Genomic DNA, 14,494 nt, shown 5'->3' with positions numbered 1-14,494 from the left:
GGGCTGTTATTAGCCAAAATAATTATTGTTTTCAATGTATACAAAAATACTTTCAGGTCTCCAAAAGACTATTATGTCATCTACTGCCCACAGTTAACTTCCTGGTCTTTTGATTAATTGCTTTTCATTATGAGTGGTTAGAATTTACCATATTCTTTCACCCGCAAAACAAACCAACAATAAAAGCAAATATGTAATAAAAGCTCTTTTAAAGAATTGAAAAGTCTTAAATAAATTATATTCCAGCAAAAAAAGTCTATACAAACTCTTTAAGGGCCTATAAAATAAGAGAGAATAAAGATCTTGAGGTAAAGGTAATCAAGCAATTTGTACCTACGACCCGATCAATTGAATTCATTTTACAACTTCAAAATAATGCATCTATAGTTGGTATTCGTTTTCAACCATGAGAAAGAGTGGATAAAATGCATGATACTTCAAGAGCTTTAAAACAAAACAAACTAAATTGTCAAAGCAAAAGGCTAAAATGAGACTGGTTGGTGGTATACCACTGCAGTGGTAGGTTTGACTTGTGGATTATGTATCTATGGTGTGGAACCTAATTTCGTAATGGCTTGAGGGCAACGATTTGTATCCAGTTGTTTTATTGGTCCTACATTAACCCTTAAATGCAACTTTTAACTACACATCAAATTTTATATAATGCACAAATTTTCTTAATTTTATTTCCGTTGAAATGTTTTAATTTAAAATCTCAAAAGAAACTGTTGACTCAAAACAAATGGCAATGTTGCTTTGTAGTTCTTACACTCGGAAAATGTATCTTTAGCCAAGACAAGAGTTAGTCTTGGGACAACTTTCTTAAATGTAAGAGCTTAGTCTTTTACCACCTCTTCTATTTTTTCGATCTCGTCGTTGATTCGTGTTAACAAAAAAAATACTTACACTGATTTTGATTTAAATGATTTCATTTCGGAATATCTATTTCTATTAAGAAAAAAAGTTGAATTTCATTTTAATAAAAATATCTTTCTTCCATTTTATCATCCCAATTTAACAGTCTCTTTGGAACTTCGTCAACAAGTGCACTTTATATGTTGGGGCAATTGTGTTAGTTTTAATTCATCGATAAAAATGAATCTTAAATGCTTTATTCAATTGTTTTTTATCATTGTAGGTAAGTAAAGGTTTATAATTATAACCATTTGTGATTTAAAGAAGTTAATGTACATTTCTAACAAACAAAGAATTAAATTGTACCTACCCATATATACATGTATGTACACATAGGTGGACTGCATAACAACATTATTAAATGTACTTTCAGTGAATTAATTTAGCAACGAAAGAGTGAGGTAAGGTGTATAAAGACCATGCATACAAGATCAGAAATTGTTGCTTTTTTCTATGGAGATTTATGTGGCATACTTTGCATCATTGTGAGAACAACTTTTATGATTCTGTACACGTAAAGTTTAGAGAAAATAAAAAAAACAAAATTATTTGAAGGTCGGTTTTCGATTTTTGTTGGCCCTCGTAACAGTGGTAATATCTGTGGCGGTAATGAAATAGGTACATGGAAAGGGAAACACAAGTGTTGTGTAATAATAAAGACGTGAAGTCTATTTAAATGGAGTTAATGAAAAGAAAAAAAAAGAAGAAAATAATAGATACAGTGAGGTTAATATCCATAGATTTTTTTCCGCTGCCAAGTGTTAAGTGCATACCTATTGAAATGCAGCATAACAAGTGCGCTTTTATTCCTGTTAAAAAAACTACTAAAAAATTATGGAATTAATTTTTTAAGAAAAAAGTGTTTATTTCTAAGATAACGTTTTTTATGTTGTGATGTTATTCAACCAAGATATTAACAATTTGCATTATTTTTTTTAACAGATTTGAAGCTTTTAGAAGGTGATTTAACAAATTTCCAAAAAAAATATTTCAATGTTTTAAAAAAAGTTATATGAATAGTGAATAATTATTTTCACATTTATTCAAAATTCATAAATATATTTTGATAACAATGATAAACATAAACATTCATATGAATATAAAAAGTGTTTGTTAAAGTTTGTTGTTTATTTTTAAATTTTATAAATTATATTTATAAAATGATCTGCAAATTTTAGTTTGTGTCTGCCGAGCAAAATTAAACTTTTGCACTTACATACATATATATTTTAAGTCAGGGCTGGATTGAAAGGACGGCAACCTCCACAAACGGGGGGCCCCACAATAGAGACTTCGAAAAATTTTTGTTTCAAACTCCAACTAGGAAACACAAGTAAACCCCTTTTCCTTTGATATGTATTTTTTGTTTTGTCTTTTACCTTTACCTACAGCCTACAGTACTTTGTACATACATTATTATTTAATTATATTAATCTTAAATAACAGAAATCGTTGATCTATATTTGTTCACTCCAATCTGTGAAAAATCAAAATCATGATGCAAACATGAGGGGCAAATACAAGGGGATGCAGGCTGTTATTTTGGAGAAAAATCATTTATCGGCATTGGTACCTTGTGGTCATTCTCTAAATTTAGGCAGCTACTAAATCATGTCCATCGGCTGTTCAATTCTTTGATTTCGTGCAGAATTCGTACACGTTTTTTACAGCCAGTACAGAGCGGCACCGAATTCTGATTGAGAAATTATCGAAAAGAAAAACGGACAGTTTTTAGTCTTGAAAAGGCTCAGCGACACTCGTAGGCCTTGTTGAGCTGAAGTAAGAAAGCCTTAGTCAACGGCTATTTAGAAATCGAAGAAGCTCTTACCAGCATATCTTCCAATAAAGAGCAAAAAGACATCATGAGGAATGAAGCAACGCACGTTCTACAGAAGATGAGTGGTCTCGAAACCGCTTTGTTTACAACATTTTAGAACGATATCTTGGAGCGATTCAATGCAACAAACAAGATTTTGCAAGAACCGAAAATGATTCGGCAATGCGTGCATTAGAATCATTGAAATCATTCGTGGAACACTTGGTGGAGAAGAGGAAAAGAAAAGGCTCTGCAATATGATCTCTATGTCCTTTTGTTCATATAATTGTTCTGTTTTTTTTCTGTTTATTCGACGGACATGAAACAAAAAGATCACCAACATCAAAAGATATGTGTTTTTTCAATAGCAAAGAAATCTACTTGGTTTCACAAGAAATTATTTATTGAAAAACTCGAGTGAGTCCTCTGGACCCCTAAATCCGGCCCTGTTTTAAGTTTGTCTTTTATTGCATCATATTGTAAGGTAAAAAAAATGTAGTGGACAGTGTAGGATAAGTCCAAAAAAAGTACGCACGTAGCAAAAAGCTTTAACGAAATTGAGGTGGCTATTTCACTTCAAACACACATCTTATTAGCAATCAACTTAAAAAAAAATTAGTGTGGTTTGAGGAGACACTTCTAATTGTTTGTATTCCTAGACGTTAGGACATAATTCTAATATTATATAACTATACAATATAAACTTAATAGTTTTAAGATGAAAGTGTTTAACTAAATCAGTTTTTTATTGTGTTGTTGTGTTATAAATAATATGAATTGTTTTTAAACAAATTTGAAACTTTTGGACTTAGGTTTTAGTTAAAATGCAGGAATTTCTTATGTTTATCACATCAAAGGACTGCAATAAGCAATAATACGGAACTTATTTTTTTTTGTTAAATTTGTGATTACCAGATGACAACTTTTAACATAATTTTCAAGATTGATATTTTTGAATTATGCTTTGGTAATCCCAAAGCAACATAGGAGTTTTTTGAAAGTTCACTGAAGTAGGTACAATCATCAAAAACGGCAGCATTTCGATTAGTGTTAAGCGTACAGTGTACCTCACTTTTAAAGTAAACTGTATATTTTAAAATGTCACTATCTTCAATCTCTACTCTACCAGAATTATTTCAATTTTAATATAAAAATCCATAACATTTTTTTTGTATAGGGTATAAGACTGCAAATGCTAACCCTGAACCGGAAATCAGAACTGCCGATTTGGTTACCCAAACCGTATATGGATTCTTGGATTTCACAACAACTATTGGAAAAACTGTAATGATTTTCTCACCCCAGAGTGCTCCAAGTTTAGGTAAGTCGTATAAATAATTATTACTGTTTATTTTTAAGATTTTAAAATAAAATTTGTAAAAAATATAACTTATAGAAAGAAAAGAAGCTGTATTAAAAACTAAAACAAATCGAATTCTCGATTGAATAATTTCTTCTTTGTTCTGTAATTCAGATCAGAAATCCACCTGTATTTACTGCGTAACAAAAGAAAAAAAGCATGGAAAAGTTACCTTAAAAATCTGTCCCCAATCAGCTTCTCTTTTTGTTTTAAGCTCTTTAATGAATTTAAGTCTTTTTATAATATTATATACGCCGGTAATTATACTAATATGGGCACCTCTTTGAAAGGCAATCCTAAAAAAAATTTGGTAAACTTGTCAACTTAAAGAAAAATCAGATGGCTTTTTTAGTCGAACTTTTCGAACAAGGACCTTCCATTAGATAAAACTTCTGATATCTGTAATATTTCGTTACCGATATGCGTGAGTCATTTGTTAATTGCCTTCAAGTAGATTATTTAATAATCCTTCTTTTCGCGAACTAACTGTAGTCATATCCCTGTGCTACAGAGTACGAGCCTTAATCTTCTATCCATGCTGAATGATGAGTGCTCAGATGGCCCCGATGGTGGTCCCTCGATAGTATTAAAAAAGTGTAGCAATGCTTACTTTGAACCCCTTACGTTTACATTAAAATTTTCCTTAAAAACAGGCTAATTTCCCAGAAAGGTAAGAATGCGGACATAACAAACTACAAGCCCGTTGCAAAATAGTCTTTTATTCCTAAACTTTTTGAAAAAATTGTTTGTGAGAGTTTAGAATTTTTAAGTAAAAATCTCATTTGCGAACATTAACATGGTTTTGTGAAAAAAAGATCAACCGGTACAAATCTCCTCAAATGACCAACTTACCCACGGAATTATTTTATTTAAACTTAAAACTCTTAGTTTTTCACCATTTGTCTACTTTGAAAACAGATCCTATGAGGTAAAATATAGAAATTATCATCTAAATTATTTTGTTGCTCAATTATGTTGTTGGAATGCCATCTTGGACCTATTCTACTCATCCTGTCTATAAACGACGAAAGTCATTTTTCCGCTCAAGTGAAGTTCTCATTTTTGCTGATGACATGAAGATTTTTTATAAAGGGTGATTTTTTAGCTATTATCTTTTTGGCAACACTGTTTTTAACAGCGGGCGCGCGTTTTGTTTCATTGTCAAACATCTTCAATTTGGTCCAAAATTTAAACATGAATCGTCTAACAAACAAACAACGCTTGCAAATTATTGAATTTTATTATCAAAATGCGTGCTCTGTTAAGAAAGTTCATCGCACGCTCATTGGAAGCTCATTTTTGGCTTAATGGTTACGTAAATAAGCAGAATTGTCGATTTTGGGATGAATATCAGCAACAAGCATTGCAAGAGCTACCAATGCACCCAGAAAAAGTCACTGTTTGGTGCGGTTAATGGGCTGGTGGCATCATTGGACCGAACTTCTTCAAAGATGATGCGAATAGATACTTAACTGTGAATGGTGATCGCTACCGTGAGATAATATCCGACTTTTTTTTGCCCAATATGCAAAAGCTTGACATGCATGACATGTGGTTTCAACAAGACGGTGCCACATGGCACACAGCACGCGCAACAATGGACTTATTGAGAGGCGAGTGCGGTGAACATTTTGTTTCACGTTCGGGAACGGTCAATTGGCCGCCTAGGTCGTGTGATTTAACGCCTTTAGACTGTTTTTTGTGGGGCTATGTTAAAGCTCATGTCTAAACAGACAAGACTGCTTTAATTGACGCATTGAAAGACAAAATTGAAGCATTTATTCGTGAGATACCGAAATGTTGGAAAGAGTGTGCCAAAATTGGACCAAGCGGTTGGACCATTTGAAGCGCAGTCAATGTCAATATTTGCATGAAATAATCTTGAAACAAAAATTTATATAGATTGTACTATCGATTCAAATAAAGATTTCATGCATTTTTCTGAATTGTATGTGCTTTTTAAACTTTTTTATAGCTTTTAAAAAATCACCCTTTATAATAAAGTCCACATATGATAGAATTCTTTTACAAACCGACATTGATAGTTTTAAATATTACAATTAATTTGTACATTATTTTGATTTCATTCGACTCAAATTTTTTTCTTGCAGATATTTCAGCATTACTTCCAAATAAAGTGGATATTATAAAGACCAAGCCATTGGCTGTTCAAGAAAAACCACCAGGAATTCATCCAACTAAATTATCAACAAACAATAATCAAAATAAAAAATCCACAAGTCAAGACACGGAAATAGCTCGAAAGGATTTTTCAAGTCAACCAGATTATGATTTACTATCACGTCAACCTGAAACATATGCTGAAGAATCTTATCATGTTGTTGATTTAGTATCAAAAAAGAGAAATGGCTTGAGAAAAACAGCCACCTCTAAGGATCCTCATCCGGTGGGTTTGGTTACAACTTTGAGTGGCAAAGTAGCAATGGATGGGACTACAACAATACACGAAACAAGTGTAATTGGGACGTATATTTCGGGAAAATACGCTCAAGTGCTACAGAGTAGTTCACGTGTTTTGAACAATAACAACAATCATATAACTCCAACCCAAACGCAACGTGTTTTGAGAACTGAAAGTCCAACATCTAGGCATTTCAATGGACAAGTTATGAAATACAAAACGAGAACTTCTTTTGACGAAAACCGCATAGTTTCTTCCACATCGGAGTCTAGTGTACAGAACAGTATCAGGAAGCATGGAAGCAGTGGAAAACATAAACCGAAAGGCCATCAAAAGAAGTAAGCATTCATTTTTCCAACTCCTATAATCCCAATTGTTTTTATTTTCGTAAATCCATACAAGAATGTATGCTTCCATATTTTGTCTCCTCCAAGGCAGGTTCGGGCTACATAAGGGACTTAAAAGTAACGCAAGTTTCTAGTATCTGTTTGGTCAGCTCCCTAACTATAAAGTTCAACACTTTAAACACAGATCCAGTGCTCAATGGCAAATTGTTCCAAATCGTTACTATTTAATACTTCAACAGTTAGTTTTGGAACGATCTTGTAACATCCTTCTTATTATGACCATAGTTAACGATTGGTAACATTAGTTACAGACCTCTTATCACATAAATAAGTTTTTGAGTTTCTGATAATATTATTCAAGAATCCCTTTTCTAATTTTATAAACTCTAATTTTTTTTCTAAGATGCCCATAAAATATTTATAGAAAATTTATCGAGAATAAGAAATATTATATTTTATAAACTTATTAAAAACTGTATATTTATCATTGTTTGTATTGTTAACAGTAAAGGCACTAAATCACCTAGAAGTTCGCACAGACAAAGTGAATATGTTTCAACATCAACATCATCTTATGATGCAAGGAGAAGTCCCTTTAGGCACAGGCCTCAACCAGCTGCATCAGTGACTTCGAGCATAACTCCAGCAAACACAAAACTTCGTTCCGCAGGTAGATGGCAATATAAATCATCTGTCAAGCCAAAAGTTTACATTCGCAAGGCTTCTGAATTATCTTCCATTATTTCCCCTACTTCTTCAATTTTTCCAACATCAAATGAAATTTCAGTATCGGCAGTAACTTCGTCAGTAGTGGAAACCTCAAAACAAACGTCATCGGTCAAAGTTGATAAAATTGCTAATAGTATTCCAGCAAGTGATGAAACCACCTCTATGATGTTGTACCCAGTTGAGACACTTAACATTGACATTATCACACCATCGAACTTTGAAGATGTTTATTATGAAGTTGCAACCATTAAGACACCCTATACATTCCAGGTAAGTACAATTTAAGCTTCCGTTCCAAGATCAGTTTTAAAAATTTTAATTTCTTTTTAGATTGGTACAATAAAGAAGACAAGGTATGTCACGGTTACATCAACAACAGAAAAATCTTTAGAAACGGATTACATCGATAAATCTACAATCAAAGGACCTCTAATCGAAAACATTTTAGCTACAACCACTCAAATAAATCAGTTATTGCAAGGAAGCAGTATTACAACATTTCCGGCATGCACTTTAGCTGATATCTCTGAAACACCGTCTTTAGATAATTATGTCGAAACTTTTACCCAATCACAGCTCAAGCTAAAAACTCAAGTTTTTCCAATAGTTAACGCAGATAAAAGTACAAGTTTCCTAACTTTCCTACAAACATATGACATCACCACAGTTATAACTTCAACAAAAACAACACCCGTTTGCCTTGAAAATAATAACTTATACGAATTCAATAGCAAGCTTGATGAATCAGGCTCCGAAATACACTTGGATCTGGAATTTGCTGATTTTGCAAATGGCGACCAAGATGACGGAAACAGTAGTCTCGCAGCCGTAGCATCTTCAGTGCGGCCTCCAGTTTTAAATGAAGAACTCGTTAAGAAACCCACCATTCCTGAACCATCGCAGAGTTTCTATCCTCAATTTTCTCCAGAACAACTGCAGCAATTGGCATATTTGAAACTGATTCAACAGAACGCTCAAGTACCTTTAATCGCCCCTACACAAGAAACTGTACCAATGGAATCGCTCTATGAATCTCATGTTATTCCAATTGTACAGGGCCAGCAAACAAGTTACCGCACAATTTCAAAACTAGTTTCAAGGACAGCTGAAGTTCCAACACCCCAACCACAGCCATTTGCATCGTTGAACCCTTTTGGCTTGCAACAACAACCTCAATTCAAGCTGGTTACCTCAGCTACGGTCCTACCCACAGTTTTAACTCAGACCTTAAGTAGAATTTTGAAGCTTACATTCGGCGCAAAAACAGCACTCACAACTATATTTTCAACAAACGTTGTATCCACTGATATACCAACATTCATCACTACTTCCTTACCAGTTGCACCAACAGCTTCTTTCGGAGGTTTCTTTCCTCCAGCTTTTCCTCAGTTTCCATTTATCGGTTAGGGGATCAAACGCATGAGGCAATATGGAACACAGTGGCCTGACCGATATTTACCCTGAAAACAATCATAACAATTTGAAATAAAGCACTTTAGGTGTAGTTAAATTCAGTTAGGCCAACTAAGTTCGTATAGCCTCAAAGCTATAAAAATATTCATATAGGTATGTGGTATTATGAGGAGTACCCATTGTACATTTTTTTCATTGCTTTGGAGACATTTTTCTTATTTAAAATCATTTAGTAGATACGTTTGTACAAGAAGTATTATTAAGGTGTAAAATTTTGTATTTTAAGATATTGGAAAAAAAATTTGTTAAATACTTATATATAATTGTTATCATTGGTGCAATTATTGATATATGTAAAATTTTAAACTAGGCAAACTGCGACTCAAAATTTAACAAAAATAAAGAGCTTTTACTTGCTTCAATAAGTTTTATTTTACAAGTTTCAACAAGATTATGTAGATAGGTAGAATAGGATATGCGAAATTTAACTTATTACATTTACTTTATAAATAAATATGAGTTAGTTCTTGGTTTTAATTGTAGAGGTTTTAATAATTTCAGTTGTTTCAAAAAAGGGTTGTTAATACCGTTAACATGTTTAAAGTTTAAACACAGTGCGACCTTTAGGAAAATGGAGAAGGATTAAAGAGGTGCACATTGGTCTTAAAGCTTTGAATATCAAAATGATAGGAAAAAACAGAGTTGGATAAAGCATTTCACATTCGCGATGTGCTGTTAAAAAAATCTCTATACTTAACAGCACGACCGAAATTGAGCTCAAGATTAAACTGATGAGCATTTCTAGAAGTGCTAGTATTATGGCTGAATTTTTTTAGGAGGGGAATGCGGCTGGCTTATTTAAAATACTATACAAAATACTTAAACTTGTTTTGGAACAGTTGCCAAATATGTGAGCTATATTTAAGTTTTGGACGAATGAAGGCTTTGTAAGTTACAGCTATATCAGAAGGGGTTACAAATTTCATGCACCGTGCGTCGTTAGAGAAATCCTCAGCACCTAACACCATTTTTTTGATACACATGCCAAGTACTGAAAGTGGATTACTTTCTTGGATGCCACGCATGGATAGTGGAATAAGGGTTATGTTACACTTTAAAGACATGAAAAACGGATATGAAAAGGTGAGAGTACTGTCGTCAGCTAATAAAAAATTACAGACAAGAGATTGTTTATATAATGAAGAGCGTCGGAGACAAAACAGAGCCCTGTGGAACACCAAGACTATTTTATGAATTTCAGACTTGAAACCATTTAATACAATTTTTATTAAAAGGATAGAAAGGTAATTTCTAATCCAAAGAAGAAAAGAAAGCTTGGTGCCAGTGCAATAAGTGATCGGATTATTTAACTTTATTTTAAAAACCAACCCTATGAATCGATTTTATATAATGTGCGTCTCAAAAATGTGTTTTTTTTTATTTTCTTATCGAAAGAATATTTTTTGGTAAATAAATAAAAAGAGCATTACGAGTTCAACTGAACTGTTTTTCTTGTGACGATGATTAGAATCATTTTAGATCAGTCCATACTATCAGCCACTTTTCTGGAGGTCCTAAGATATTAGGCTCTATTTTCTCACTTTCTATATGTTGTCACTGTTTTGTGTTGTTTATCAATTTGTGATGTGATTTATTTTTGAAAGAAAGTAATTAGTATAGATAACTAGAAAATTATTACTCCCGATCAATAGCCGATCCACAAAGGAGGGGGGTCATAAGGGTCATGACCCTCTGGGAAATTAGTTTTGTTTAAACTTTGTTGCTGAAAGTACTTCTGTTAACTGAGGACTAGACCTACAACATAAAATGAATCGGTCCTATTCCAATCACGCAGCATAAATTCATCAATTTGTGATAAATGGACGATCCAAAGAATCGATACGAGTATGAGCTATAGTGCTTTTACTGTTAAGCTGTATAAGTGAAAATTTCATCTAAAGATTTGTAATTAATTTAACGATATTCACCAAAAAGCGGTTTGGTGTTACAAAAAATAAAATCTTTGTTTTCACACAAATTAGAATAAGAAAAACTTTAGTAATGTTTTAAGTTATTTTCATAAGATCTTTGAGAAAAAGAACAAATATTTAGTTCTTAAGAAGAAACCTTGAATAAGAGATCCCCAATTCTTTATTAAGTTGTCTTTAAATTCGTGAAAATCGTCTTTAATTCCATTTTATTTTTTTGACCCACATAAATAGTGTAAGGCTTTTTTAATATGTTTTTTCTTTAAGAATTGTTTTCTTTTAAATACAAACACTTTAATGGTCTAAAGATATTAAAAGAATGTACTGTTTGAAGTGAGTTTTCTAAGGATGCTCTAGAAGTGAGATTTAAACATGAGTTTCAAGAATATAAATATTCCAAAAATAGCAAAAGTGACACCAGTTGACAAACACCTGGATTCGTAGTCGATTTTCTGGACTGCATTTACATTTAGCGAGTGGGAAGAAGAAAAGCTAAAGACGCTTAAAGACTGTCATGCTCAAAGAGCACCTTATAAAACTTTTTAATACAGTTTTGGAGGGAAAATCGCCACCAGATGAATTTCGAGATGCTATTATATTTTCAATCCACAAAAAAGGATCGTTATTTGATGCCGCTAACTACAGAGGGATTTAGTTTTTAAATGCATCTTACAAGATATTTACAACTATGATGCATAAGCGTCTTGTTAGTTGGATTGAGACCGGTTACTTGCTGAAGGGGTTCCAGGCTGGATTACTGGCTGGATACCAGATTATTCAGCAATAGATAATTTTTTTTTTTATATTCAGGAGCTTGGCAGAGAATTTCTTGAAACAAAGGAAAAAGCTGTATGTATATTGAGCTCATTTCCTTAAATGGTAACCCTTATAATGGAAGCTATAATCAATTCTGTACGCTTTGAAACCTAAAATCGAAAGAAGATTGCTTTCATATCATAAGTATATGCCCAATATTCAAAGCACAAAGGCAAATTTCATTTGGCAAACAATAATATGCAGAAAACTTTTAAACTTCTAAACGAGTGTGACTGGAAAGTGGGTAGGCGAGGTCACGAATCCGCTAAGGATTTCAGACCAATAAGCTTAACATCTTTTGTGCTTAAAACCTTGAAGCGATGTGGAGTGAAGGCGGTAGCCTACGCAGATGATTTGGTGCTATTGGTGTCAGGAAAGTACACCTCTGTGATTAGTGAAATCACGGAGTCAGCTTTGAAGAAAGTTAGCAACTGGGCCACTAGTTGTGGACTAGGAGTTAACCAAAGTAAAACTAAACTGTTGCTCTTTACCACCAAAACTAAACTACCGCCCTTCACGCTACCTCGACTCAATGGTCAAATCCTATCATTGTCTTCCAGTGCAAAATACTTGGGAGTTATACTCGACCCTAAACTAAACTGGAAACTAAATATTGAAGTACGGGTTAAGAAGGCCTGTGTTGCCTTCTACGCCTGCAGCAAAACTTTCGGCAAAAAGTGGGGACTTCAGCCGAAGATGATTTTATGGACGTACACAGCCATAGTACGCCCTATCTTAACATATGGTTCGATTGTGTGGTATCCTGCTCATAGCAAAGCCTATAACATTAATAAGCTAAAGAAGGTTCAGAGAACAGCGGACGCCTTAAACGTTATTTTGAATCTTCTACCAATCGACCTTTTTATTAAATAAATATTTTCCTGCAGCGCTATTAGGCTGAAGGAATCAAATAGCTGGTTGTCAAAACCTTATGGTCACAGCAACACTACGAAATTAATTCCCTCAGATATTATGTCGGTAGACACTGACTACTGCATTCCTACTTTGAACCTTAGTAAGGGTTTCAAGATAATTTTCCCATCGAGAGAAGATTGGGAGGATGATATCGTGTCGATAAGTTTTGACACAACCAACTTTGCTAGCGTTTTTCAGTCTGAACTGCTGGCAATAAGCGAGGCATGTAAGATACTTAAACAAAACCCAAACCAAAATGTGGCTATCTTTACAGACAGTCAGGCAGCTGTCAAAGCCATTAACTCGGCCATATCCTCATCTAAATTGGTCCAGAAATGTCGCGATGAGCTTGCGAGCCTGAATATTAACCTCGGTGTCACCCTGATCTGGGTTCCGGGCCATAGTGGTATCGTGGGAAATGAACGGGCTGACGAGCTAGTCAGGCAAGGATCGGCCCTTCATAGCTCACTTGCGGAAATGGTTAACATTCCTCTTGGTGCTATGAAGGGTAAAATCTTTTCTATCTACCAAACTGAATCAAACCGAAGGTGGAGTAATTTACCCAACTGCTTCATTATATCTAGGAAGATATGGCCCACCTATAACAAAACCCGTACAAACGATCTTCTATGCAGGCCAAGGCAAGACATAGCCAGGATTGTTGCGGATTGTACCGGACATTGGCCTATAGGAGTTCATGCAGAGAAGTTGGATATCTCTTACAACACCTTTTGCCGTAGCTGTAGTGACCAAAGAGAAAGTGAAACCATAATCCATTTCTTCTGCAAATGTCCTGCTTTGGCAATCACCAGAATGAAATGCTTTGGGAAAGCATTCTTTCAAGAACTCGATGAGCTATCTGAGACAAAGATTAGAGACCTAATCTTTTTTCTCAATGCGATAAAATGGCTCTAACTTAATCGCTATGAAGCTTCTCTATCGATCTATCCCTTTCAATCAAAGGTCAAACGAGTTTTTGGTATCAAAACGGCGCACTACAGCGCTGATTGGATCTCAGGCTAGGTTGCCTTGAGATCGCCATTTCTACCTACCTACCTACGTGACTCGAAAACCTTAAGCAATTTCTTAAAAACAGTTTACAAGTAAAGGATGTTATTAATATCAGAATACGTTTGATACTTTAGTTTTTTTTGTTGATTATTGAAAATTAAATTACATTTTAAAATAAACATTTATTAACTTGCCAACCAGGCTGAAAGCTTAGCCATAGCTCTTAAATTCAAAATTTGTATTCTATTTCGTATATTTAAATGTAAATAAATGAATAACTTACTTAGTAATAATTAGTAAGCCCGAACAAAAAAAATTTGTAGCAAGTTTAAAGTATTTGAAGCAATAGCTGAGAGCATACTTTTATATGGATCGCAGGCATGGGGATGTAAATAGTACAATTCGGTTGAAAAACTCTTAACGCACTTTATAAAAAGAATATTTAATCCGCCGAAAAATACGCCAAACTACATAATAATGCGGGAAACGTGTCTCTCTCCTTTGTTTATAAAAACATTGCAGTTGCAAGCTGACTTCTTGCTTAACGTTAATAAAATGAATGATTCGCGAGTAGTGAAAAAAGTCGGGATAAAAGCCATAGAAGATCAAAACAGTTGGTATCGGGAGTGGCAAGATCTTGCTGAGGAATGTCAAATTAATTTACCCATCGAGGATTTAACAACCGCTAAAAACATCTTGTATGAAGTCATTTTAAAGGTTGATGAGAAATGTATAGCTGAATATATTGCTGATGCGTCTAAT

At 33.9% G+C, this 14,494-nt stretch overlaps 1 protein-coding gene across 2 annotated transcripts; it reads left to right on the top strand.

The window, feature by feature from the left end:
- Window positions 1-659: 659 nt before the first annotated feature.
- Window positions 660-9,419, top strand: LOC129950348 (mucin-3A). 2 transcript variants are annotated; one of them, XM_056062257.1, is made up of 6 exons: window positions 660-828; window positions 1,022-1,138; window positions 3,909-4,052; window positions 6,203-6,851; window positions 7,367-7,859; window positions 7,920-9,419. In XM_056062257.1, the coding sequence occupies exons 2-6, from the start codon at window positions 1,096-1,098 to the stop codon at window positions 8,994-8,996; spliced, it is 2,406 nt and encodes an 801-aa protein (XP_055918232.1). In that variant the 5' UTR covers window positions 660-828; window positions 1,022-1,095; the 3' UTR covers window positions 8,997-9,419. The 2 variants fall into 2 exon arrangements, with proteins under 2 accessions (XP_055918232.1, XP_055918233.1); XM_056062258.1 differs by lacking the exon at window positions 660-828 and having other exon boundaries at window positions 835-1,138; window positions 7,367-7,530; window positions 7,648-7,859.
- The last annotated feature ends 5,075 nt before the right edge of the window (window positions 9,420-14,494 follow it).

This window comes from Eupeodes corollae, chromosome 3 (assembly GCF_945859685.1).
Source record: "Eupeodes corollae chromosome 3, idEupCoro1.1, whole genome shotgun sequence".
Lineage (NCBI taxonomy): Eukaryota > Metazoa > Arthropoda > Insecta > Diptera > Syrphidae > Eupeodes > Eupeodes corollae.
Note: the sequence above shows the minus strand (reverse complement) of the source record. Positions and strands in the feature narration are given on the sequence as shown.